Source organism: Lutra lutra, chromosome X, assembly GCF_902655055.1.
Source record: "Lutra lutra chromosome X, mLutLut1.2, whole genome shotgun sequence".
NCBI classification, from domain to species: Eukaryota; Metazoa; Chordata; class Mammalia; order Carnivora; family Mustelidae; genus Lutra; species Lutra lutra.
In genome coordinates, this window is record NC_062296.1 from 29,197,323 (window position 1) to 29,223,903 (window position 26,581).

General features: G+C 38.7%; 1 protein-coding gene across 3 annotated transcripts in view; it reads left to right on the forward strand.

Moving 5' to 3' along the window:
• KLHL13 (kelch like family member 13) overlaps positions 1-26,581 on the forward strand; it is a 197,852-nt gene that overhangs the window by 58,070 nt on the left and 113,201 nt on the right. For 2 of the 3 annotated variants that reach the window (XM_047716313.1, XM_047716314.1), the window contains exon 2: positions 23,745-23,811. The exons of the other annotated variant lie outside the window; for it this stretch is intronic. In XM_047716313.1, coding sequence (XP_047572269.1) covers positions 23,762-23,811 — 50 coding nt within the window. In that variant the 5' untranslated portion in view covers positions 23,745-23,761. The remainder of the gene's footprint in view (positions 1-23,744; positions 23,812-26,581) is intronic. 3 annotated transcript variants of the gene reach the window in all.

Below are 26,581 nucleotides of genomic sequence, written 5' to 3' on the forward strand. Positions count from 1 at the left end.
AAATTCCTTCCATCCATCCAGTTAGTGACGTTTGCTTACTCCTCTCCAACCTCGCCGCCATGTTGTTTCCAGATCTACCTGCCGCTCCTTTAGACTCTTGGGATGACTGCCGAGTGTTCTCACTGTCCCTCCCTGCACCTCCCCATTGGTCTTCCACACTCTGGCAGGTGCTCCCCAGTTCCTCTAGCTTGATTTTGACACGCTTCTCACGGGTGCCCACGTTTGTACACGTATTTCTATTATGGTACATTTATCCTGAGGTAGAAATCACATGGAGAAGGTGAGAGGAGTACTTGATACCTTCCCTTTATTTACCAGTTTCCAAAATAACAAGCGGGCTTTTTAGCAACTTCCAAAGACGATCAAGGATCATTTTTGGCATCCTTATGAACTCCTGCATTTAAACATATATGACGTGCTTCAATCCTTGTAGTTATTACCCTCAGGGATGCTGAAATGATCCCACATTTGGCCAAAGGAGGCTTATTTGCGTTGGTTTCAGAGTCCTTTGGGCATGGCCCTAATCGTCTTTTATGACTTCCTTGCTTTTCAGTGTAAGCTTTTCCAGTCTCCTCTTCTACATTTTCTGCTCTAGACCCCATAACCAGCCATTTAAAAAATGGAGTTCTTACTCCTTTTTGGGGGGAGAGGGATGTTATTTCAGTATTACTATATATTTGGTAGAAGCATTATCATTACTAGGATAGTCATTGTGTTGAAGCCTTTTTCTGGCACACAGTTATAATTTTCCTTTAAGATAAGCTATGTCATGTGTTCTTTTTGATGGTGCTAATCCAAATTTAAGGCTACATGATTTTTACTTAACCTCATTGATATCACATCTCTCTCCCCTTTCAACAAATCAAAAAAATTCAGTGACCCCTATGTAATTGTTTTGTTTATCCCAGTATACGTACTCAGAATAACAATATCAACAGTACTGTGAACACATGATTATTAGAAGCAATTTACAATTTATGTGTGTGCGTGTGTGTGTGTGTGTGTGTATGAACATTGACACAGGGGCCTGCTTACATGCTTGTGCTCATGGGCAGGTGTTTTTGTCCTTAAGGTGTATCCCACCAGAAATATATATTTAAATTGTGTTTTAAAGTCACTCCATATAGATATAAGATTTTATTTATTTATTTTGAGAGAGAGCGAGCATGCAATCAAGGGGAGGGACAGAGGCAGCGGGACAGAGAGAATTTCCAGCAGACTCCACACTGAGTGCAGAGCCCAATGTGGGGCTCAATCCCAGGACCCTGAGATCATGACCTGAGCCAAAATCAAGAGTCAGATGCTTAACTGACCTAGCCACCCAGGTACCCCTCAACCAGTCCCCTCTTGAGGGCTATTTGGACGGTTTCTGCTTTTGCAATTAGTACTACAATGAAGAGCCTTGTAAGGATACTAAGAAGACCTTAAGTTAGATCTCTTAAGAAAATTTCTGCCTTAGGGTTGCCTGGGTGGCTCAGTCGGTTAAGCATCTGCCTTCGGCTCAGGTCATGATCTCAGGGTCCTGGGGTCGAGTCCTGCATCGGGCTCTCTGCTTAGCGGGCAGCCTGCTTCCCCCTCTCTCTCTGCCTGCCTCTCTGCCTGCTTATGATCTCTCTCTCTCTCTCTGTCAAATAAATAAATAAATAAGGCTTTAAAAAAAGAAAAGAAAAGAAAATTTCTACCTTAAATGAAACTTACGGACATCCTGTGTAGTCTGACAATAGAAATGCGGAATACCGGGTAGTGAGTTAATGCTGGTATGATTGGGCTTTTCGTGGTGAGGCAGGTTATGATGTCAGCAGTTGATATGTTCAAGGTTTGTATTCAATTCCCTCATTATTGGCCATAGTTTACATCTCTCTGATTTAATGAGATGCCATGGAGATTCTGAAACCTATGACTGATGTGATCTTATTAAAAAGAGCATATTTACACAGTCTTTGTTATATTTTCCCCTTCTCATACACATTGTGAGAAGAAAATATTTAAAAATACCTTTTTTTCTCCTTTCAACCTTTTTCCCCCATCTCATGATTTCTAACCACTTTGGTAAAAGCTTTTTGAAGCAAACTGGTTTTTGTCCTTGATAAAGCAGACAGAGGATGAAATGCAAGTGCCTCTGAACTCTTGCCCAGGCTGGTGATGGGAAGTTGGGCCTCTGTGTAGGACCACAGGTTTCCCAGCTGGACTGCTGCCCACCTTCCTGTAGTGTAGAGAAAAGGAGCCTTTCAAATATGAGTCCTGAAATTTGCAGGGGAAAGGAAGTTCTAAATGTAAGCCTTGGTGTTCTGGACACTTGCAACTGAACTTTTTTCTTTCCCTTTTAAATACTAACCCAAACCAAAGCCTTAAGTCTGCCTTTTCCTGTTAATATAAATTTCAGGAAAGAAGGGAGAAATATTTGAATTGAAAATATTAGAAAAAAGTTTTTTTGTGTTTGTGTGTATTTTTCTTAAGTAAATATGTAAATAATCATTAAATTTTTGTTTCCTAGTCTGTTGGGGTTGATGGAATAGTGGTTGGAAATGCTAAGTAATAAAAAATATTTAGTAAAATGAATCTTGTGTTTTTGGATGATCTTCCTTTCCGTACTCTTATTTCAGAATTCATGAAGCTGCATCTCATAGGGCAGACTCCCAGATTCTCAGCCACTCACTGGTCACTTTTAGTATCCATGGTTTGCCCTATGAGCAATTTCTTTAGAGTCCAGTTTTCAGATTTAGCAAATAAAAATATAGGATGCCCCATTTGATTTGAATTTTATATGAACAACAACTGATCTGTTTTAGTATAAGGAAGTTCTGGGCAATATTGGAGGCATCCTTATACTAAAAATATATTTACTGGGGCATCTGGGTGGCTCAGTCGGTTAAGCGCCTGCCTTTGGCTCAGGTCATGATTCTAGGGTCCTGGGATCCAGTCTTGCTTTTCCCTCTTCCTCTGCCCCTCCGCCACTCACTCGTGCTCTCTCTCTCTCAAATAAATAAATAAAATCTTTTTAAAAAATGTATTTACTGTTTATCTGAAGTTTTGAATCAGTGTCCTCCATTTTGCCTGGCAACCCTCCTGTAAGCCAAGAACATTAGAAGTCCCATTTAACAAGTCATAACAAGCCTTCAAGTCATATTAATGGAAGCCATGACACACTGAATTCTCTTGCCCAGGGGTCTCTTCTGTAGTTGTCCTTCTAGTCTTAGTTGTACTGCCAATGGCGTCATGGATCAGCCGTTTGACACCAAACCTCTTTAAAAAAAAAAAAAAGACTTAATTTATTTATTTGAGGGAGAGGGAGAAGCAGACTCCCCGCTGAGCAAGGAGCCCAACACGAGGCTCAATCCCAGGACCCTGGGATCATGATCTCAGCCGAAGGCAGACGCTTAACCAACTGAGCCACCCAGGCGCCTCAATACCTAACCTCTCTGTGCCTTTTGTACCGGTTACTGTGATTACATCATTTATATATTACATTCACCCTTTGAATGTGAGTGTGAACAGAGAGTTGTTTCTCAGAAAACAAAGTTGACTGTGTTGGAATGACCACTGAAAATTCAAGGATGTATTTAAGTGCTGAATTTCAAAGGAGCTGCCACTGGGTGTGGGTGAGACCTCGGCTTTACCTGCTGAGCCGTCCTGGAGCCTGAGGCAAAAGGACAGATCAGTAACACTGATGCTGTCTTTATTGAAAATACTGATCTTTTGGTCATCATGGGTTTTCTGTGTTAACTTCGATGTTTGGAAAAGCAGGTTTATTGAGAGTTCATTCACATACCATAGGATTCATCCATTTAAAATGTGCAACTCCATAATTTTTAGTATATCCACAGATATGTGCAACTCTTACCACAATCCATGTTCATAAGTTTTTATCACCAGAAAAATACCACCCCTGCCCTTCGGATGTCACCCTCTGCCCCGAGTTCCTCCAGCACTAAGCACTACTAATCTACTTCCTGGCTATAAATTTCCCTGTTGTGGACATTTTATACAAATGGAGTCCTACTATATGTTACCTTTTTTGATTGGCTTCTTTTTTCTTTAAGATTTGTTTGTTTGTTTAGGGACCGTGGAGGGAGTGGGGCAGAGGGACAGAGAGAATCTTCAGGACTCTCCCTGCTGAGCACAGAGCCCAACGTGGGGCTTGATCCCACAACCCAGAGATCATGACCTGAGACGAAATCAAGAGTCAGATGCTTCACCGACTGTGCCACCCAAGTGTTTGTTCCACAGTGGCTGACTGATGACCCATCCTATGGACACAATATGTTTTCTTTATTCATTCACCCACTGATGAACATTGGGGTTCTTTCCAGTTTTGGGCTATTGTGGATAGTGCTGTTGTGAACATGCGTGTATAAGTTTTTGTTTGATCCCCTGTTTTCAGATCTTTTGAGTATGTTTCTAGGAGTTGATGTACAAGTCATACGGTAATTCTACGTTCAGTGCATTGAGGAACTGCCAAGTTCTTTGATGGTGGCTTTGCCATATTCTCTTCTCACCTGTAATGCACAAGGATTCCAGTTTCTCCGTGACCTTGCCAACATTTGTTACTGTCCGTTTTGTTTGGTTTTTCATCATAGCCATCCTAATGGGTGTGAAGTAGTATTTCGATATGGATTTGATTTGCATTTTGCTAATGATTAGTGATGCTGAGCAGCTTTCCATGTGTTTGTTGGTCACTTGTTTATCTTCTTTGGAACATATCTATTCAGGTTCTCTGTTCATTTTTTAACTGGCTCTTCTGTTGTTAAGTTGGGCATTAATTCCTCATCAGATATGTGATTGGCAAATATTTTCTCCCATTCTGGAGGTTGTCTTTTCAGTTTTCTTTTTTCATTTTCTTTTCACACTTTGAAAACATTTATTCATTTATTTTATTTCTGAAATGGGGCTGAGCGTGGTGCTCAGGCCTCCCAGGCAGGCTACAGGGGGCTGACTAGGAGCAGAGGCCCCCTCCCTCTTCCTTCCAGGTCGGGGAGCTTTGTCCATGCCTGCCCTTTGGAGAGGCGCCCAGGATGTGTCTTTTCACCCACCCCATCTCCAGGTTCTCTCTTTTCTCTGGGCAGCAAGCCCGAGGCTTCAAAACTTCTCTTTTCCACAGCCCTTCTTTTGTGTGACTGCTCAGAGGAGAAGAGAACATCTCCACCACAGTTGCCTCCTTCTGGCTGCCTACTCTTTCTTATTTATTTTTAAGATCTTTTTTTTTCCCCAAGTAATTTCTATACCCAGTGTGGGGCTCAAACCTACAACCCCAAGATCAAGAATTTCACGCTCTACCAACTGAGCCAGTCAGGTGCCCCCTACCTTTCTTGATAATATCCTTTGGTACACAAAACTTTATAATTTTTTTCCCGCTGGTTTTGTTTTTAGTTTTTTCTTTATTCATTTTTTTAAAAAATTTAATTGAAACATAGTTGACATACAATATCATATTAGTTTCAGGTGTATGATACAGTGCTTGATAATTATAAAGTATTATTTATTTATTTATTTAACAGAGAGAGAGAGAGAGAGAGATCGATCACAAGTAGGCAGAGAGGCAGGCAGAGAGAGAGGGAAGCAGGCTCCCTGCCGAGCAGAGAGCCCGATGCAGGGCTCGTTCCCAGGACCCTGAGACCATGACCCAAGCTGAAGGCAGAGGCTTAACCCACTAAGCCACCCAGGCACCCCTATATACATTAATACATACACCGTAACTTTGGTTACCATCTGTCACCGTACGAAGTAATTACAGTAGTACTCATGATATTCTCTATGCTGTACTTTCCATTCCCGTGACTTATTTATTTTTATAACTGGAACTTTGTACCTCTTAATCTCCTTTATCTATTTCACTCACCACCAGTTCTCTGTATTTATAAGTCTCTTTCAATTTCTTTTGTGTTTGTTTTTTAGATTTTTGTGTGTAAGTGAAATTATATGGTATTTGTCTTTCTCTCACTTCACTTAGCACAATATGCTCTGGGTCTATCCATGTTGTGAATGGCAAGATTTCATTCTTTTTTATGGTTAATATTCCATTGTGTATATATAGCACAACTTTTCTCTCTCTCTCTATCTTTGTTTTAAAGATTTTGTTTATTTATCTGAGTGAGAGAGAGAGAGAGTGAGCAAGAAAGAGAGCATAAGCCAGGGGGGAGAGGCAAAGGGAGAGGGAGAAGCAGACTCCCCACTGAGCAAGGAGCCTGATGTGGGGCTTAATCCCAGGGCCCTGGGATCATGCCCTGAGCCAAAGGCAGACGCCTAACTGACTGAGCCACCCAGGCGTCCCATACCACATTTTATCCATTCATCTATTGAAGGACAGGTCACTTCCATGTCTTGGCTATTGTAAATATGTGTAAATATTGTAAATGAACAAAGGAGTGCATATATCTGTTTGAATTAGTGTTTTTGTTTTCTTTGGGTAAATACCCAGTGGTGGAGTTAATGGACTATATAGTATTTCTATTTTCCATTTTTTGAGGAACTTCCATGCTGTGTCCTGTAGTGGCTGTAACCATTTACATTCCCACTGACAGTGCACAGGAGTCCACCCTCTTCTCCACATCCTCGCCAATACTTGTGACTTCTTATCTTTTTTATTTTAGCCATTCTGGTATGAGGGGATACTTCATTGTGGTTTTGATTTGCATTTCTTTGATGGTTAGTGATATTGAGCATCCTTGCTCGTGTCTGTTGGCCATCTTTAATGTCTCCTTTGGAAAAATGTCTCTAGGCCATCTGCTCATTTTTTTTTTAAGATTTTTTTTTATTTATTTGTCAGAGAGAGAGGGAGAGAGAGCGAGCACAGGCGGACAGAATGGCAGGCAGAGGCAGAGGAAGAAGCAGGCTCCCCGCCAAGCAAGGAGCCCGATGTGGGACTCGATCCCAGGACGCTGGGATCATGACCTGAGCCGAAGGCAGCTGCTTAACCAACTGAGCCACCCAGGCGTCCCCCATCTGCTCATTTTTAATTGGATTGTTTGTTGTTGTTGTTTGGTGTTGAGTTGTTAGGGTTTTTAAAATATATTTTGGATATTTACACCTTATTGGATATGTCATTTGCAAATATCTGCTCCTATTTAGTAGGTTGCCTTTTCATTTTTTTTTTTTGATGGTTTCCTTTGCTGGACAAAAGTTTTTTAGTTTAGGAGCACCTGGGTGGCTCAGTGGGTTAAGCCTCTGCCTTCGGCTCGGGTCATGGTCTCAGGGTCCTGGGATTGAGCCCCACGTCGGGCTCTCTGCTCAGCGGGGAGCCCGCTTCCCCCTCTCTCTCTGCCTGCCTCTCTGCCTACTTGTGATTTCTCTGTCAAATAAATAAATAAAAAATCTTTAAAAGTTTTTTAGTTTAATGTAGTCCCAATTAGTTATTTTTGCTTTTGTTTCCCTTGTCTGAGGAGACAAATCCAGAAAAATATTGTGAAAACAAATGTCCAGAAGTTTACTATCTGTATGTTCTTTTAAGAATTTTATGGTTTGGGGGCACCTGGGTGGCTCAGTGGGTTAAAGCCTCTGCCTTCGGATCCTGGGATCAAGCCCTGCATCGGGCTCTCTGCTCAGCAGGGAGCCTGCTTCCTCCTCTCTCTCTCTGCCTGCCTCTCTGCCTACTTGTGATTTCTGTCAAATAAATAAATAAAATCTTTTTTTAAAAAAAAACTATTTTATGGTTTGGGGGCACCTGACTGGCTCAGTTGGTTAATCCTCTGCCTTCAGCTCAGGTCATGATCCCTGAGTCCTGGGATCAAGCCCCATGTTAGGCTCCCTGCTCAACAGGGAGCCTGCTTCTCCTTCTCCTGTTCCCCTGGCTTGTGTTCACTCTCACTATCTCTGTCAAATAAATAAATAAAAATTTTTAAAAAAGAGAATTTTATGGTTTCAGGTCTTATATTTAGGTCCTTAATCTATTTTGAGTTTATTTTTGTATATGGTATTTTTTAAAAAGTGGTGCCGTACCATTCTTTTGCACGTAACTATCCAGTTTTTCCAACACCATTTATTGAAAATACCATCTATTTCCCATGGTATATGCTTGCCTTCTTTCTCATTGATTAATTGATGGATTTGTCATGGGCTCCATCTTCTGTTTCATTGATCTCTGTGTCCATTTTTTTCTTTTGCCAGTACCATACTCTTTTGCTTATTGTAGCTTTGTAATATAGTTTGAAATTTGGGATTGCAGTAATTCCAGCATTGTTGTTCTTTCTCAAAATTACTTTGGCTATTTGGGGCCTTTTGTAGTACCATACGAATTTTAGGTTTATTTCTTTTAGTTCTGTAGAAAATACTATTGATATTTTGATAGGTATTGCATTGAATCTGTAGATTATTTTATGTAGTATGGACATTTAAAAATATTATTCTAATCCATGAGCAAGTTATATCTTTTCATTTTTTTGTGTCATCTCTAGTTTCTTTCATCATTGTCTTCTAGTTTTTAGGGTAGAGGTCTTTCACCTCCTTGGTTAAACTTATTCATAGGTATTTTATTCTTTTTTTTTTTTTTTAAAGCCATCTGCATTTTTCACGCAAATGGGCTATCTCTAACAAGATTTTAGGGGCACTCTTTTCTCTCTCAGAGCAGTCTTTTTTTTTTTTTTTTTTTTGACAGAGAGATCACAAGCAGGCAGAGAGGCAGGCAGAGAGAGAGGAGGAAACAGGCTCCCCGAGAGAGCAGAGAGCCCGATGCGGAGCTCGATCCCAGGACTCCGAGATCATGACCTGAGCCGAAGGCAGCGGCTTAACCCACTGAGCCTCCCAGGCGCCCCTATTTTATTCTTTTTATGCAATTGTAAATGGGATTGTTTTCTTAATATTTCTTCCTGTGATTTCATTATTAGTGTATAGAAATGCAACAGATTTCTGTATATTAATTTTGTATTCTACATTACTGAATTCATTTATTAGTTCTGATAGGTTTTTGGTGGAGTCTTTATAGTTTTCTGTATATAGTATCATATCATCTTCAAATAGTGACAGTTTTACTTCTTCCTTACAATTTTGGATGCCTTTTGTTTATTTTTCTTGTCTGATTGCTGTGGCTTGGACTTCCAATACCATGTAGATAAAAGTGGTGAGAATGGACATCCTTATCTTCTTTGTGATCTTAGAGGAAAAGCTTTTACTTTTTCACCATTGAGTATGATCTTAGCTCTGGGTTTATCATATATGGCCTTTATTATGTTGAGATGTGTTCACTCTAATCTATGTTGAGATATGTTCCTGAATGGATGTTGAATTTTGTTTAGCGCTTTTTCTGCATCTTTTGAGATGATCATATGATTTTTATCTTTCATTTTATTATGGGTATCACTTTGACTTGTGGATATTGAACCATCCTTGCATTCCTGAGATAAATCCCGCTTAATCATGATGAATAATCTCTTTAGTGTATTGTTAAATTCAGTTTGCTAATATTTTGCTGAGGATTTTTACATCTGTGTTCACCACAAATATAGATCTGTAATTTTTCTTCTAGTGTCTTTGTCTGGTTTTGGTATCAGAGCAATTGTGACCTCATGAACTGAACTTGGAAGCATTCCTTCCTCTATCATTTGGAATAGTTTAAGAATAGGTATTAACTCTTTTTTTTTTTTTTTGAATGTAGGCACCACCCAACATGGAGCCCAATTCAGGATATGAACTCAAAACCCTGAAATTAAGGGGCACCTGGGTGGCTCAGTGGGTTAATGCCTCTGCCTTCAGCTCAGGTCATGATCCTGGGGTCCTGGGATTGAGCCCTGCATCGGGCTCTCTGCTCAGCGGGGAGCCTGCTTCCCTTCCTCTCTCTCTGCCTACCTTTCTGCCTATTTGTGATCTCTGTCAAATAAATAAATAAAATCTTAAAAAAAAAACAACCCTGAAATCAAGACCTGAATTGAAATCAAAAGTCGGTCGCTTAACTGACTGAACCTCCAGGTGCCCCTATATTAACTCTTTTTAAAAATGTTTGGTAGAATTTGTTTGTGAAGCCATCTGCTCTTGGTTTTTGGTTTGTTGGTAGGTTTTTGATTACCAGTTCAATTTTGTTACTAGTAATTGGTCTGTTCAGATATTCTCTTTCTTCCTGATTTAGTCTTGGAAGATGTATATTTGTAGAACTTTATCCATTTCTTCTAAGTTGTCCAATTTGTTGGTGTATAATTTTTCTTAGTAGTTTCTTATTTTTGTGGTGTTGGTTATCACTTCTCTTTCATTTCAGAGTTTATTTGAGTCCTCTTTTTGTCCCCCCTGAATCTGGCTAAACATTATCAATTTTGTTTGTCTTTTTAAAGAAACAACTCAATCGCTTCTCAGCCTTTTGGCTAAGATCAAGTGTAAAGAAACAGCTTATAGTTTCTTTGATTTTTTTTTTTTGTCTGTATTTCATCTATTTCCAAACTGATCTTTATTATTTCCCTCTTCTCAGTTTGGGCTTCCCCCCGCTTCTTTTTCTAGTTTCTTTAGGTGTAAGTTAGATTGTTTGAAATTTTTCTTGTTTCTTGAGGTAGGTCTGTATCACTATAAACTTTCCTCTTAGAACTGCTTTTGGTGTATCCCAAAGATTTTGAACTATTGTGTTTTCATTCCATTTTTTTATTTCCTCTGATTTCTTTTTGGGCCTGTCTGTTGTTTAGTAGCATGTTGTTTAACCTCTACAAGGTTGTTCATGCTCCTGTGGTTAGAAAAGGTGCTTGGTATCATTTCAGTCTTCAAAAAGATGCTTGATATGATTTTAATCTTTTAAAATTCATTGAGACTTGTTTTGTGGCCTAACCTGTGATCTGTCTTGGAGAATGTTCCATGTACACTTGAAAAGAATATGTATTCTGCTGTTTTTGGATGGAATAGTCTGTATATATCTGCTAAGTCCATCTAGTCTAATGGGTCATTCAAAGCTACTCTTTCTAGGGGCACATGGGTGGCTCTGTTGGTCAAGCATTCAACTCTTGATTTTAGCTCAGGTCATGATCTCAGGGTTGTGAGATCAAGCCCTGTATCAGGTTCCTTGCTGGGTGTGGAGCCTGCTTAAGATTCTCTCTCCATCTCACTCTGCCCACCCCAAACTGGCACACTCTGTCTCTAAAATGAAAAAAAAAAAAAAAAGCTACTCCTTCCTTATTTTCTGTCTTATCTATCCATTGATGTAAGTGGGGATTAAAGTCCCCTACTGTTATATTATTACTGTAAATTTCTTTCTTTATGTCTGTTAGTATTTGCCTCATACATTATATGCTTCTGTGTTAGGTGTATAGATACCTAAAATTGTTATATCCTCTGTTGGATTGATCCCTTTAAAATTATGTAATGCCCTTCTTTGTCTCTTTTTACGGTTGTTGTTTTAACATCTATTTTGTTTGAAATAAATATGGGTACTCTAGCTTTTTTTTCTCACTTCCACTTGTATAAAATATATTTTATTTTCTCTTTAGTTTCAATCTGTTTATAGGTCTGAAGTGAATCCACTTGTAGGCAGCATATCGATGGGTCCTGTGTTTTCGTCCATTCAGTCACCCTGTCTTTTTATTATAGCCTTTATTCCATTTACACTTAAAGTGATTATTGATAGGTATGTACTTATTGCCATTTTGTTGAGTTTTTTGGTAGTTTTTGTAGTTCTCTGTTCCCTCTTCTCTTGCTGTCTTACCTTGTGATTTGATGACTTTCTTTAGTGTTTGTACTTAGATTTCTTTCTCTGTTTTTATCTCTTATAGGTTTTGTTTTGTGGTTACCATGAGGTTCATGTATAACATCCCTGTAATATAGCAGTCTATATTAAGTTGATGGTCACTTAAATTTGAACACATTCTAAAAGCACTACCTTTATATTCCTCCCTTTCCATTTTATGTATATGATGTCATGTTTTACGTCTTTTCACTTCATATATCCCTTAACTAATTATTTAGATGTAACTGATTTTACTTGTTTCATCTTTTAAACTTTATACTAGTTTATAAGTGATTTCCCTACTAACTTTACTATATATTTGCTTTTACCAGTGAAATTTTTCCCTTTCGTATTTTTCTTAGTTCTAGTTATAGCCTTGATTTATTGCTCTAGAAGCACCTTCAACATTTCTTATAATGTCAGTTTAGTGGTGACAAATTCCTTTAACTTTTATCTGTCTGGGAAACTCTATCTCCCCTTCAATTCTGAATAATAACTATGCCAAGTAGTCTTGGTCATCCGTTTTGGCATTTTGAATATATTATGCCACTCTCTTCTGGCCTTTATGCTGAAGAATTGGCTGATAATCTTTTGGGGTTTCTGTTTATTTTATGTCATATCATGTCATGTCATGTCATGTCATGTCACAGAGAGAGAGCACAAGCAGGGAAGTGGCAGGCAGAGGGAGAGAGAGAAGCAGGCTCCCCACTGAGCAGGGAACCTGATGTGGGGCTCTATCCCAGGACCCTGAGATCATGACCGCCACCCAGGTGCCTCTGGGCTTTCTCTTTAAGTAACTATTTTGCTGCTTTTAAGATTATTTCTTTATTTTTATTTTTATTTATTTTTATTTTTTAAAATATTTATTTGACAGAGAGAGAAATCACAAGTATGCAGAGAGAGGAGGAAGCGGTTCCCTGCTGAGCCGAGAGCCCAAGTCGGGGCTCGATCCCAGGACCCTGAGATCAGGACCCGAGCCGATAGCAGCGGCTTAACCCACTGAGCCACCCAGGTGCCTCTGGGCTTTCTCTTTAAGTGACTATTTTATCTTGCCAGTTTTAAGATTATTTCTTTATTTTTAATTTTTGATATTTTAATTATTACATACCTGGACCCTCTTGGGTTCACCTTGTTTGGGTTTCTCTGTACTTGCTGGATGTGAATATCTGTTTCCTTCTCCAGGTTAACAAAATTTCCAGGTGTTACTTCTTCAGTGAATCTTTCTGCTCTGTTCTGTCTTGTCCTTCTGAAACCTTAAAATGTGAATGTTAACATTCTTGATGTTGTTCCAGAGATCTCTTAACCTATTTTCATTTTCTAAATGCTTTTTCCTTTTTAGTGTTTAACTTGGGTGATTTCCATTACCCTGTCTTCTAGATTGTTGATCCCTTCTTCTGCTTCCTATAATCTGATGTTGATTTCATCTACTGTATTTTTCATTTCAGTTATTGTATTCTTTAGCTCTGATTGGTTCTTTTTTATATTTTCTCTTTGTTGACATTCTCTCTGAGTTCATCCATTCTTCTCCCAAGTCCAGTGAGCATCTTTGGGACCATTATTTTGAGCAATTCATCAGGTAGATTGTTTATCTCCATTTTGTTTAGTTCTTTTTCCAAGGTTTTGTCTTGATCTTCCTTTGGAACATATTCCCCTCTGCTTTTGTCTAACTCTTGATGTCTGTTTCTGTGTATTAGGTCAGTTATGTTGCCTGCTCTTGAAAGTAGTGGCCTTATGTAGAAGGTGTCCTGTGGGGCCCAGGAGTGCCATCCACCATGGTCACTTGAGCCAGACACTGTAGGGGTGTCCCATTTGGGATTCATACACCCTCCTGTTTTTTAAATTCTTTTTCATGCTGTTTTTATTGAAATTGCTTTCTTAATTCCATTTTCATTTTGTTTATTGCAAGTGTATGAAAGTACAGTTGATTTTGGTGTGTATATAGCCTGCATTGCTGAACTCATTTATTAATTCTAATAATCTTTTACTTGATTCTTTAGGATTTTCTTTATGCAAGTTCAATTCATTTGCTAATAGAGATAGTCTTATTACCTACCTCCCTTCTAATGTAGATGCCAGTTATTTCTTTTCCTTGACTAATTAATTGCCCTGACTACTACTTCCAGCCCATTGTTGAATAGAAGTGGTAAGAGCACAAGGATATCTATCCTTGGCTTGTTCCTCATATGAGAGAGAAAGCACCCAATCTTTTATTATTAAGTATAATGGTAGTTGTACATTGCTTTTTAAAAATTGCATTAAATTAGCATTTATTTTAATACTGAGTTTTGGGTACCCTCTTAAAATTTTGAGTCTGCTGTGTAACTGCATTCACTCCATCTTGCCCCTGCCATTTTTTTTTAAAGATTTTATTTATTTATTTGTCATAGAGAGAGAAGCGAGAGTGAGCACAGGCAGAGGCAGAGGGAGAAGCAGGCTCCCTGCCAAGCAAGGAGCCCAATGTGGGACTCGATCTCAGGATGCCGGGATCATGACCTGAGCCGAAGACAGCTGCTTAACCAACTGAGCCACCCAGGCGTCCCTTGCCCCTGCCATTTTTAAAGATTTGGGGGAGAGGTGTACCTGGCTGGCTTAGTTGATAGAGCATGTGACTCTTGATCTTGGTTGGGGTCATGAGTTTGAGCCCCATGTGTGGTGTAGAGTTTACTTAAAATTTTAAAAAAATTTTAAAGAAAAAAGTTTTGGGAGAAATTGTAAAACCTATTAAGGATTCTGAATTCATATTGTTATGCAAGTGCATTTATAGTCTCTGTTTTAAATAAAACAAATCAATAAATCACAGTTCATACATTTATTGTGATGGTGAGCTTAATTTATGAAAGAAGATGCCAAGATTCAATTAGTAGGCCAGTGCACAGAGAAAAAGCCTTGGCTGTAGATCAAATGATAAGGCAAATCACAAATGACTCCTACTTTCACTTTTTTGATTCACCAGTGAACTTTGGGCCTAACTAAATCCCATAATACAACTTTCACTGTGGATATGTAAGATCGGATGAATGATAGAGGTACCTGCATGTCCCTTGCTGCCTTCTTTCATTTTGTTAAATTTGCTAAACTTATCTGGTATGGACCCAGGAAAACTCTTCTCTATCCAGACTTGGATCCTGTACTCCTTTGAATCCCTTGCACAGTAAAAGTTGAGTGACCTAATTAGTAAAGTGGAGACTTATGTTGGAAAACTCTTAGTCTGAAAGAGTTGGCTTTCTTTGGAATTCTGAGTAGTGAATCGCCACTTAACAATTCTTACCATATTTGAAAGTTACTTACTAAAAAGAGGTATAACTCTAGTGAATGGACTACACTAATCGTGATGAGACCAGCGTTGTTTTTTTTTTGTTTTTCATTTAGTTGATTCATGGTGATTATGACCGAATGGGATGTCAAATAGTATTGTATCTTTTTAAAAGGAAATTCTTTGTATTTTTAATTTAATGTTGACAAATAGGATAAACCTTTAAGAAGGCAGATTAATATTAAATATCCAATTTTTTTCTGAGATTGTGGTCTGTAAATTACTGTGGATCTTAATTAAAGAGGGTTGTTAACTCAATATAAACTGATCATATAGGTAGAGCTCAATATATTCTTCTTTTTTTTTTTTTTTTTAAGATTTTATTTATTTATTTGACAGAGAGAGATCACAAGTAGACGGAGAGGCAGGCAGAGAGAGAGAGAGAGAGGGAAGCAGGCTTCTTGCTGAGCAGAGAGCCCGATGCGGGACTCGATCCCAGGACCCTGAGATCATGACCTGAGCCGAAGGCAGCGGCTTAACCCACTGAGCCACCCAGGCGCCCTCAATATATTCTTCTTGGTCAGAATGACAAGTATATATAGTATTTTATATAAAATATATAAATGTATGTTATATACAAACAAGTAGACTAACAAGTCTCATCTGTGTGAATTTTTCAAAAATTTCTCATAAAAATTTTGTCCAAAATATAGTCAGAAGATTCTATTCATATTAGCCTAAGTTCCTGAGGAACGATTAATACTTTTTAAAGAAATGCCATACTGAATTTGTCACTGTGAAGGAAATACTTTTATTCCTTTTTGTTACTGTTTAGATGTTGCTCAGCATTTAAAGCGTGGACTTTAGATTTCTGCTATGGATTGATTTGAAGACCAGAATCCATCAGCTTAACGATCTCTTTTACAAAGACAATAAAATGATTCAATCTTTACTTTTATAATACTAGAAAAATATAATGTAATAAAAAGCCTGCATTGCATCTAGATTTTTCAGCAGTCACTTGGAACTTGATTATTCCATTATATTGGAGATACAAGCATTTCTGTTTTCAGATCGCTTGTGAATCTCATTTTGCTTGGATAAACAGCTTTCTGGTAAGATGATTACTGTAATATAAAACCACTTAAGAATTTTACCCTTTGGAACATTGAGGACAAATTGAATTATAGCCGGCTCGCATGGAGATGGGGAAAAACAACCACCTTCACCTGCTTGCTTAAATGCAGCCCAAACTGGAAGCTTTCATAGATGATACCCACTTAGTTTCCCTTCCCCAGTAAAATGCACAGTAATTGTTTACCTTTCCTGAATTTTGATCTACATTTCATTTTTAGGTTTCTTGTAAGCTGCCTTTCTCTCTTTCGCTGTCTTTCTCTTGCTAGGAAGTTTTCGTGGGAGATCAGGATTTTCCATGGTGAATAGGACCTGAGAGGTGTCTTAGTATCTTTTGAAAGTGAAAATGTGAGGAAGAGCAGGATGTTGTGTGATGAATGTATCTTTAATATGGCTGTGCGTTTTCTCTCAGTTTTACCCACATACACACACACACACACAAACCCATGCGACTGAAGTCAAACGTCGTTCCTTTCACTTACTCTTTTTTGTATTAATATATATAATGTATTATTTGTTTCAGGGGTACAGGTCTGTGAATCACCAGTCTTACACAATTCACAGCACTCACCATAGCACATACCCTCCCCCATGTCCATCCCCCTGCCACCTCACCCCTCCCTCCTCCCTCCCCTCCAGCAACCCTCAAGTTTGTTTCCTGAGACTGAGTCTCTTTCGGTTTGTCTCCCTCTCTGGTTTCCTCTTGTTTCATTTTTCCCTCCCTTCCTCTATGATCCAATGTCTTGTTTCTCAAATTCCTCATATCAGGAAGATCATATGATAGTTGTCTTTCTCTGATTGACTTATTTCGCTAAGCATAATACCCTCTAGTTCCATCCACGTTGTCGCAAATGGCAAGATTTTATTTCTTTTGATGGCTGCATAGTATTCCATTGTATGTATATGTATATATATGTGTGTGTATATATATACATATATATATATCAATCACATCTTCTTTATCCATTCATCTGTTGATGGACATCTATGTTCTTTCCATAGTTTGGCTATTGTGGACATTGCTGCTTTAAACATTCGGGTACACGTGCCCCTTCGGATCACTACATTTGTATCTTTGGGGTAAATACCCAGTATTGCGATTGCTGGGTCGTAGGGTAGCTCTATTTTCAACTTCGTGAGAAACCTCCCTGCTGTTTTCCAGAGTGGCTGCACCAGCTGGCATTCCCACCAACCGTCCTTATTCTTTCTGTTGTTATTCTTTGTCTCTGCCAGGCCTCTTCAGATACTTGCCTACTGGATCATACACCTTTGTTGCTGATTTTTGGGGGGAATACTTTATGTATGGTGAACATTAAACCTCCACCTGTTCCGTGTCTCAGGCTTCCTCCTCATCTCCCCACTGGCTGCTGTATCTTTCAGTATGTTTATAGTGGGCTGTACCCTATAGAATTGTAACCCTGCTTTTCACTAACAAACTCGGAAACCATTTTCCTATTCTTTGTGGCTTCTGAGTTTTGTGTTGGCCCTTAGAAAGATTTTATCTTTGCCTCATTAAAAATGTATATTCTTTTTATCTTTTACCGTTACAACTTTATTTTTTCATGTTTAGTTATTTATTCCATCTGTGGGATGTCTATACACACACACACATACACATACACACATATATGTGGTATAGATAGAGTTTCAGTTTTTCTCCTAACATAGCCAGTTTTCCTAAACCTCTTTATTGAGAAATTCATCTTTTAGTTACTGATCCTAAGTACCATATGTACCATGTAGTTAATAACCACATGCAATTGGATCTGTTTTGGGATTTGATTTTGTTGATCAGTCTGTCCCCATACTGGTACCACCCTGTTTTAATTACTGCAACTTTATAGTGAATTTATATTTATTTATAAATAAATAAAAAATCCTAAAAAAAAAAAAGAGTAATAACATGAAACTGAAAGAAATGGAGACAGCTAAGTGTGGCAGTTGACACTTAAACATTTGTTAGACCAAGTTTAGACCTTGTTACAAGAGGGCAGCCACTATTGGAAAAGTCAGATAGAATTGTATTAATACAAGGGTAACAGCTTGAACATTGGTAAAAAGGCCAGTTCCAGTGAGAAGACGAATGACACCATTAGCCAAAGACATGTCCCAAAGGAATTTCTGAAGCCTGAGTGACAAAATGAAAAGGGACAACCCAGGGATCATATTGAGAAAGAAAAAGTGATATTATTGCAAGAAGCAGCGGAACTCCATGGTGTAGGTGTATGCCGTAAGAATCCAGAGCAAGATGATAGTAACCACATGGTGGTCCAGGGGCAGATCGCTTCAGTGACTATGGAAAGGAAACCATAATTGTTGAGGACAGTGTAGCAGCCATTCTGGCATGTGGCCAGAGGAAAGGGAGAACCTTCTAGAACATGGGGAATCTAGTCTTTTTGGTAGAAGTTTAGACCATGAAGTGTCCCTTAGACCTCTCTGGACACCCCTGTTAAAGCATAAAATGCTGATAAAGAGGAAAATGGGCAGACTGATCACTTGCATAAATGTTCTAAAATCAGGTACAGTTGTAACGCTTAGAGTAGCACAACCTTTATCATTTTTAGCATTGCCAGTTTTCTGGTGGATACACATATGTGGGAGCACACTACATAGTCCCAGCCGGTTTTAGATTTACTCTAGGGGGAAAAAAAATCACCAACCGGCTCAACATCTAGTACTCGGGTGTCTTAGGTCAAGCCCTATTCAGTGCCCCAGGTGAGAGGTGAATGTGGCATTCTTGCCTGGGTGAAAGCTGAAAGATCTGATAATCTAACCTTCTGTGACATTTTTAAAAATTCACTTGTGTAGAACAAACTCTTTTCCCAAAGAATACAATTCTGTTTCTTACACATCACTTTTTGCCATGTCAAGATGATTTTGAATTTTTGGTGCTGCTGTTCTATCTTACTTGATTGGGAGAAGTGCAATTATGTACAATTTTCTACATTGTGCAGTTTTTCAATTTTGTAGTGTTGAGCACTTTTCACCGATCTTTTTTGTCAGCTTTTCTTATCAGAGTGCTTAACACGATTTTATGTGAAGGCAGACCATCCCATCATAGCCACTCTGAATTTCTTTTATATAACATAAGGTTAGTTCCTCAACAGGGTTTACTCTAACATGGTGTAAAATTGGCTAGGCATCTCTCAAATCTCATTACTTTTAAAGCTGTCAGCTCTTGGGCAGAGCAGGAAAGAGTGGAACAGTGGATTTAATTAAATGCTTAGTCATAAACTGGCATCTCTAATTGAAATATTATCTAACTGTAGGATAGGTGCTTATGAAATATTAGATTTGCGAACTACCTAAAATAAAGGCTTAAGGGTAAAATTGGTTGAACTTTAGCAAGTTATCTCAGTGAGCCAAAACTGTCTTGTCAGTTTTATTTCTGGTGAGCGAGGTAGAATATTTTAAGGGCAAAACCACAATTACGTGTTTGTCAGGTGTGAGCTCTGAGTAATGATTAGTTTCCCTTTTATTCATGAGAGTAGCGTGGCTGCAGAGGAGTGTGTCTTTTTAATTATACTGCGTGTCTGCTTATGTTTTTGTCCTGCCCTTTTCCTTCATCTCTGGAAATGTTCTATCTATCTGTGTCTGTTGGCCTTTGTATGTCCATGATCATATATTATAATTTTGTTTCATTTGATTAAAATATTTCAAACAGGGGCGCCTGGGTGGCTCAGTGGGTTAAAACCTCTGCCTTCGGCTCAGGTCATGATGCTGGGGTTCTGGGATCGAGCCCCGCATCAGGCTCTCTGCTCAGCGAGGAGCCTGCTTCCCCCTCTCTCTCTGCCTGCTTCTCTGTCTACTTGTGATCTCTGTCTGTCAAATAAATAAATAAATAAAATCTTTTAAAAAATGAAATAAAATATTTCAAACATACGGAAAAGTATAGAGATCAGTATCACAACCCCTCCTATAACTACCCCTTAGCTATGGGATACCTTAACATTTGCCTCTTTTTTTTTTCGACACCTGTCAAAATGTTAAATACAGGTGAAGCTCCTTGTCTGTCCCTCCTCAGTTGTATCTCTCCCTTTCTCTCCTGAGATAACACTGTCCCAAACTGGGACTTTATCATTCCCGTGAATATTTTAAAGCTTTTTCTGTATGCATATATGTGTATAGAGTGAGTATGTGTGTACATGTATATGTATACACACACCTATGGTCTTATGTGCTCTTGAAGTTTTGACATATTATCGTACTTCTTCAGTTTCCATTTCTGTGTAATATCACACTCTTCAAATTCACCTGCCATTGTATCCCCCATTATCAAAACAAAAAAACCATCTCCTTCCACCCTATATCCCGTCCCCTCCAACTACCACCTATTTTTTTTTCTTCTTTCCTTTCATGCTCCCTGGAACCCATGCTTATCAGTCACTTTCTCCACCATGCCATGTAAACCGCTCTCATCAAGGTGTCCAGTGACCTCCTTGTTAGCACAACCAGCTGTCAATTCTCAAGTCTTCACTTTGCCTCTCAGCACTAGGTGACACACTTGATTACGTCTTTGTTTATGTAACACTTCATTCAGCCTTGTCAGTTACCACTGTTTCCCGGTTTTCTCCTACCACGTCACCACTCCTTCTTATTCCTTTTGCCGGATCCTCTTTATTTATTTATTTTTTTGTTTTGAAATAAGTTAGACAGAAGAGCCTAGAATGAAAAGTAAACATTCCTCCCAAACTTACTGCATGATTATAAATGATTTCACTTGGATTTTCTTTCATACTGTTTCAGAGATTCATTTTTTTCCCTTTAAATCTTTGATCTGTCTGGGATTTATTTAGTATCCCCTAATGTGAAGCGAAGTAGTATAAACTTATTTATTTTTCTAGTTGGCTATCTGATTCTTCCCCAGTCACTTACTTAATCATCTCTTTTCCCCTACTTGTTCGGAGGCCACCATTACTGCAGAGTAATTCCCTGATGAATTTGAGTTCCTTTCAGCTTCTTGAAAGAACTTGTGTTTTGTTTTGTTTTTAGTAATCTCTACACCCAACATGGGGCTTGAACTCCTGACCCTGAGATCAAGGGTCTCATGGTCTTCCCACTGAGCCAGCCAGGTGACCCTATTTATGTTAGTTTTATTTTTCAAACCACAGCAGTCGGGTTGTCCACACCTGTGTTCAAAATACTTCCTAATCACTGACTTTATAGCTGCCACATCAGTTAGCCGGTATCTTCCTTGGACTGCGCAGAACTTGCAACAGCTGAATACCTATCAACCCCTCTTCTTCCGAACCGACCTCCTTCCTTAGCTTTCAGCTCACATCTCTCTTAGTTGCCCTCCCGCCTATTAGCTCTGTCTTCGCTAGCTTAGTTTTTGCTGTTTCTTGCACAACAGTGTTTTTGGGATTCCACCTTCTCGTGGCAAATACACTTCTGGGGAATATTTCCCAGTCTCTTTACTTCAGCACTTACTTATCTGGCCAAATATCCTCATATTTTCATTTCTAGTGCCGGTCTAAATCTGGGTGTATGTATCCAGTTTTTTGCTAGATGCCGTACGGTGTGTCCTAGAGGACTTTGTGCGTACGGTGTGTCCTAGAGGACTTCAGTGTGTCTGCACCAAACCTTTGTTCTCCTTCCTTCTGGCATTTTTCCTTCTTCCCTCTACCCTGCCTCACCTGCTATCATCTCCATTTCCCCCAGGCGCATACATAGATTTTGTCTTTGATGTCGCTTTATCCCTTTAATATCTCCCAGTGATCTGTCAGTCGGAGGTCCTAGTTTTCCCTGGCTATTCCCACAGCTCTGGTCTGTGCTCTTATTTCATGCCTTGACTATGGAAGTTATTTCTTAACTGCTCTCCATACTTCTAGTTTCTCTCTCTCTGATCTACCCCCATGTTGCAAGCCATGTTAATTTTCTAAAGCACAGATTTGATCACACAGACTTCCTGGTTGAAAAACAGCAGCTTTTAGTTTATCTTTTAGCTATTTTTTTTTAGCTTTTAGTTAAATCTTGTGTAAATTGATCATTGTTTCCATCATTTACTTCCTCTCCCTTCCTAACTTCATTAAAATGAAATGAAAGAAATGGAAAAATTCCAAAGGCCGAAAGAGAACAGGAGGGGCAACATTGACAATTTTAAGGTTTAAACTAATTTCTTATTTAGTCAAAGGCAGTTAACAACTTGAGACTCTCCCCCTACACTAACTTTTGAGAGAAACCAACTGATTCTTCCCATACAATTCTTAATAATTCAAGACTTGGGGATAGCTGGTCTGTGGAAGGCAGGAATAAGTCTTGATATTGAAAATGTAGGCTGTTCCTTGAAAGTCTTTATACTAAGTGGCTGGAGTCCCATGTCCTCTCATCCGCTCCCTGCCCCTCAGGAGACCAGAGGTTTATTGTCTGGGTAATTTGAATGGGAGAGCCACAGACTCTGAGAGGCAATAGACAGATTGGTTAAAACAATGGGGTTGGGTGAGAGTTTGAATACCTACTTTGGGGACTTATATGTTCTACTCTAGATGCAATTAATGAAAAGGGGCATGAGTTATTTATTTTCATATTCCCAGATTCCTAATGATAATCTAGATGTTTTTCTCTTGGCACATATTCTAAAAAAGTGTAGCCTAAAAAAATTAAAATTTCTCAACACCTTAAAATTCTCTCACCACGTGAGCACTTTTAGAAAAGGTAAGTCAAAAGGTCAGTTGATTTCGAGATGCTTAAAAAAAATCGTTTTTTCATTTAGGCTACTCAATTTCTTGTAATAGAAAATATGATTGTATACATAAATAAAAATACTATATTGTCATTTGATTTGTTTTTTTTTTAGAATTATGAAGACCCAAGAAATAGAGTACTTTTCCCCCTTCTACATCTTTTGCTCTGACCCCAAATGAAGGGACAGGAAGAGGGTAGAGAACAGTGAAGAGAACCTTTCTCTCTGGCTTAATTATTTTAGGTCTTCACATAGCTTTATAACAGACATAATTATATGAACAAAATAAATTCATACTCTATATTTTTATCTCCCCAGCGCAACCAGTTGATTTTATTAACCAGAAACATTTAAGTAAACTATACCTTTCTATGTCCCAATATATTTGAAATTAATAGAACCCTTGAAATATACTATCTCCAATACAAAGCATTCACATGACTAGAAACAATATGTTAGATTTCATTTGCTACCACCTCACCAGCTCTTTTCCCATTAAAAAAACCTACCCCCCAAATAAAATTTCAGTCCAGATCAAGAAAACAACCCCCACTACCTATTTTATGTCTTTAAGATTTCAAAATCTTATTTGGACTTTCTAGTCTTAGTTGTGACCAACCTCTTCTAAAACTCTGGGCCCTGCTTATGGGCTTTTGAGGCCTCATGCGTTCCTGGGAACTCGGGATTCAGAGCCGTCTGTGTCTCTACCTGGCAAATGTGTGCCTGCGCTCTCCACCCCTCACTCCTCTTGTCTTTCCCAACTTCGCTCAGATTCCTCAGGTCTCCTCAGGGTTAATCCAACTTCCCCTATACTCGGTTGTTGCTATTTAATGAGCCACTATGGAATTTTGTAGCTAATTTGTTGCAGATTCAGTCCCTTTAGTGTTCTCCATTTTCTTAAAATTTCATAAGCTAGAATATGGACATGGGGAGCACAGACACACTTTTGTCTTTCTGTCACGAATTATATAAAATATTACATAGATAGCATAATTTGAAAGTTCTAGTATTGATTTTTATAGTAAATATCGACTTCTTTTCCTCCTGAACAGGTCATTATCCAAAGGTGATGGATCATCTTCATAGAGGGGAGTCGGTTGCTACAATACTCCGTAACCGGTATATTTATGGAAGCAATTTACCTTATAATTTCTATAATGTCTCTCCTGCCTATTTATCTGCCTAACATAGTTGCTGCTTAATGAATATTTGTTGAATGACTGGGTTGACATAAAATATTTGCTATATGAGTGAGTAAAAGAATGATTGGGTGACGAAGACATGGAATGAAGAGCACGATAGCGACTGTGTGTTCTGAGCTAATGAAGAAATAGAGAATATAATTAGAAATCATACTCGGTGTAAATTGTGACCATGTGACGTTCAATAAATAGAGCTATTGACTTATTTTTTAGTCTTAAAGCATGTTAGTGAAGAAAGACAGGTATCCATTGCTTAAGAACAGATGTCTCAACCAAGTTTATTTTTTTAAATAGTATTGCCCTGTGGTTGTACATTTCTGCTACTTAAAAATCCAGTGAAAACTTTTTCAGAGAGTTTTGAGAAATTCTGAGCTTTCTCTGACTACTTATGGTTTTAAATTCATGGTTTAAAGAAACGTAGCCTTTGCTTTGTAAGTGCGAAAGAGTATCCCTTAGTCCTCATAGTTGAATTGCATGGTTTGCGTGAGTCCTTTGAAATAATATGCTGGAGTTGTCTCTATCACTGCTCTGCCACTTACTAGTCATCTAGACTTGGCCAAATGTCTTAATTGCTCAGTGCCTTAACTTCCTCATCTATGAATTGGGGATAAAATTAACTACATCAGGGTTGTTTGGAGGATTAAATAAGTGTCTGTGGGGTGTGGAGAGAGAGAGAGCTTGGCAAGTAATGCACGGTATATGGTTGCTCTTACTGAAACATAAAGGTGAGGCTTTTAACTATGTTGAAATATAGCATTGTGTTTCTGAATTCTGATATGCTTTAAAATAGGTGTCTTAAAAGAATATGCAAAGAGGAGAGAGTTTGAAGTAGGAAGGGGACGTATATAAAGTCATTGTTATTTGCCAGATACCGTAATACTCGGGATTTTACACAATAATCCTATAATGGAAATATATGACAGGTGCCTGTTGGTTGGAATGTGTACTCTCCTGTGGGCAAGGGGCTGTAAGGTAAGCTTGCTCAGAGACGCAGAAAGCAAGAAAATCCTAGCAGGAATAATGTGTGGCCATGTTGGGTGAAAAGAGAGAAGAAAAGAATAAGGTGTGTATGCTGGGGGTTGAATTCACATTAGTGAGTTGAGTCTGCAGAGGCCAAGCACCACTGAGTAGGATGGTCTCTATCATGCATTTGGAAGAGGGAAGAGTAGGAGGGCAGGACTTCCAAAGGTCAAGTCAGTAACTGAGGGAGTCATAGCGTATTTGAATTTATTTCCATTAATTTTTTAAAGATTTTATTTATTTATTTGACACAGAGAGAGAGATCACAAGTAGGCAGAGGGGCAGACAGAGAGAGAGGAGAAAGCAGGCTCCCTGCTGAGCAGAGAGCCCGATGTGGGGCTCGATCCCAGGACCCTGGGATCATGACCTGAGCCGAAGGCAGAGGCTTTAACCCACTGAGCCAACCAGGCGCCCCTCCATTATTTTGATAGAGTTGTAATTCAGTGCAGTAAAACATACAAACACTTAAATATACATCTTTCTCTTTATAGAAATATAATTAAGTGCAGTAAAATATGCAAACACTTAAATAGTCATCATGCTAGTTTTTTACACTTGCGTACATCCAGGTAGCCATGACTCAGATCAAGATATAAAACAGTTCCATCCTTCCAGAGAGTTACCTCATTCCCCTTTCCAGTCTATATCCTCTGTCTTCTTGAACTTCATGTAAATGGAGTCAGACACTGTGCCTGGCTTCTTTAGTTCCAAGTAATGATTTTGAAATTTATCATTTCTGCCGGCATCAGGAATTCTTTCTATTTTATTGCTGTGTTGTATTCCTTTTTTTCTTTTTTTTAACTATACCACAATTTGGTTATCCGTTTTCTTGTTCAGAGTTACTTAGGTTGCATCCATTTCTTGGCTATTATGAATGCAGCTGCTCTTGACGTTTTTGTACAGATCTTTCTATGGCTATAGACAGCCACAAAATTTCCTTTGGATATGTATCTAAAATATGAACATAAATTATTTATTAAATTTATTTTATTTGAATTTATTAAATCTATTTTATGTAGCATTTATAATTTATTTAGCATTAGTAGATTGCCAAAGACTTTTTTTCCAAGATTTCATTTATTTGAGAGAGAGAGAGAGTGAGCCAGGGGAGGAGCAGAGGGAGGACAGGCAGACTCTGTGCTGAATGTGGAGTCTGATGTGGGGCTCAATCCCAGGCCCCTGAGATCATGACCTGCACAGAAATCAAGAGTCAGATGCTTAACTGACTGAGCCATCTAGGTGCCCCAGCCAAAGCCTTTTCTAAAGTCATCGTATCATTTTCTCCTCTGACTGGTGACAAGTGAGAATCCTCACTAACTATTGGTATTGTTGGCATTTTAAATTTAACTTTGTTTAATTATTTTTAAGTAGGCTCCACACCCAAGGTGGGGCTTGAACTCACAACCCTGAGACCGAGGGTCACATGCTCTACTGACTGAGCCAACCAGGCTCCCCTTGTTATTAACCTTTTTAATTTTAGCCATTCTTTTGGGTGTGTAGTGGTTTCTCATAATGGATTTCACTTTGCATTTTCCTCGTGTGTAATAATTTTGAGTATATTTTCCTATGTTTATTTGTTATTTATCTTTCAGAAGTATCTGTTCAGGTCCTTTGCCCATTTAAAAAATTGGGTGGTTATCTTTTTGCAGTTAAGGAGTTTTTAAGCT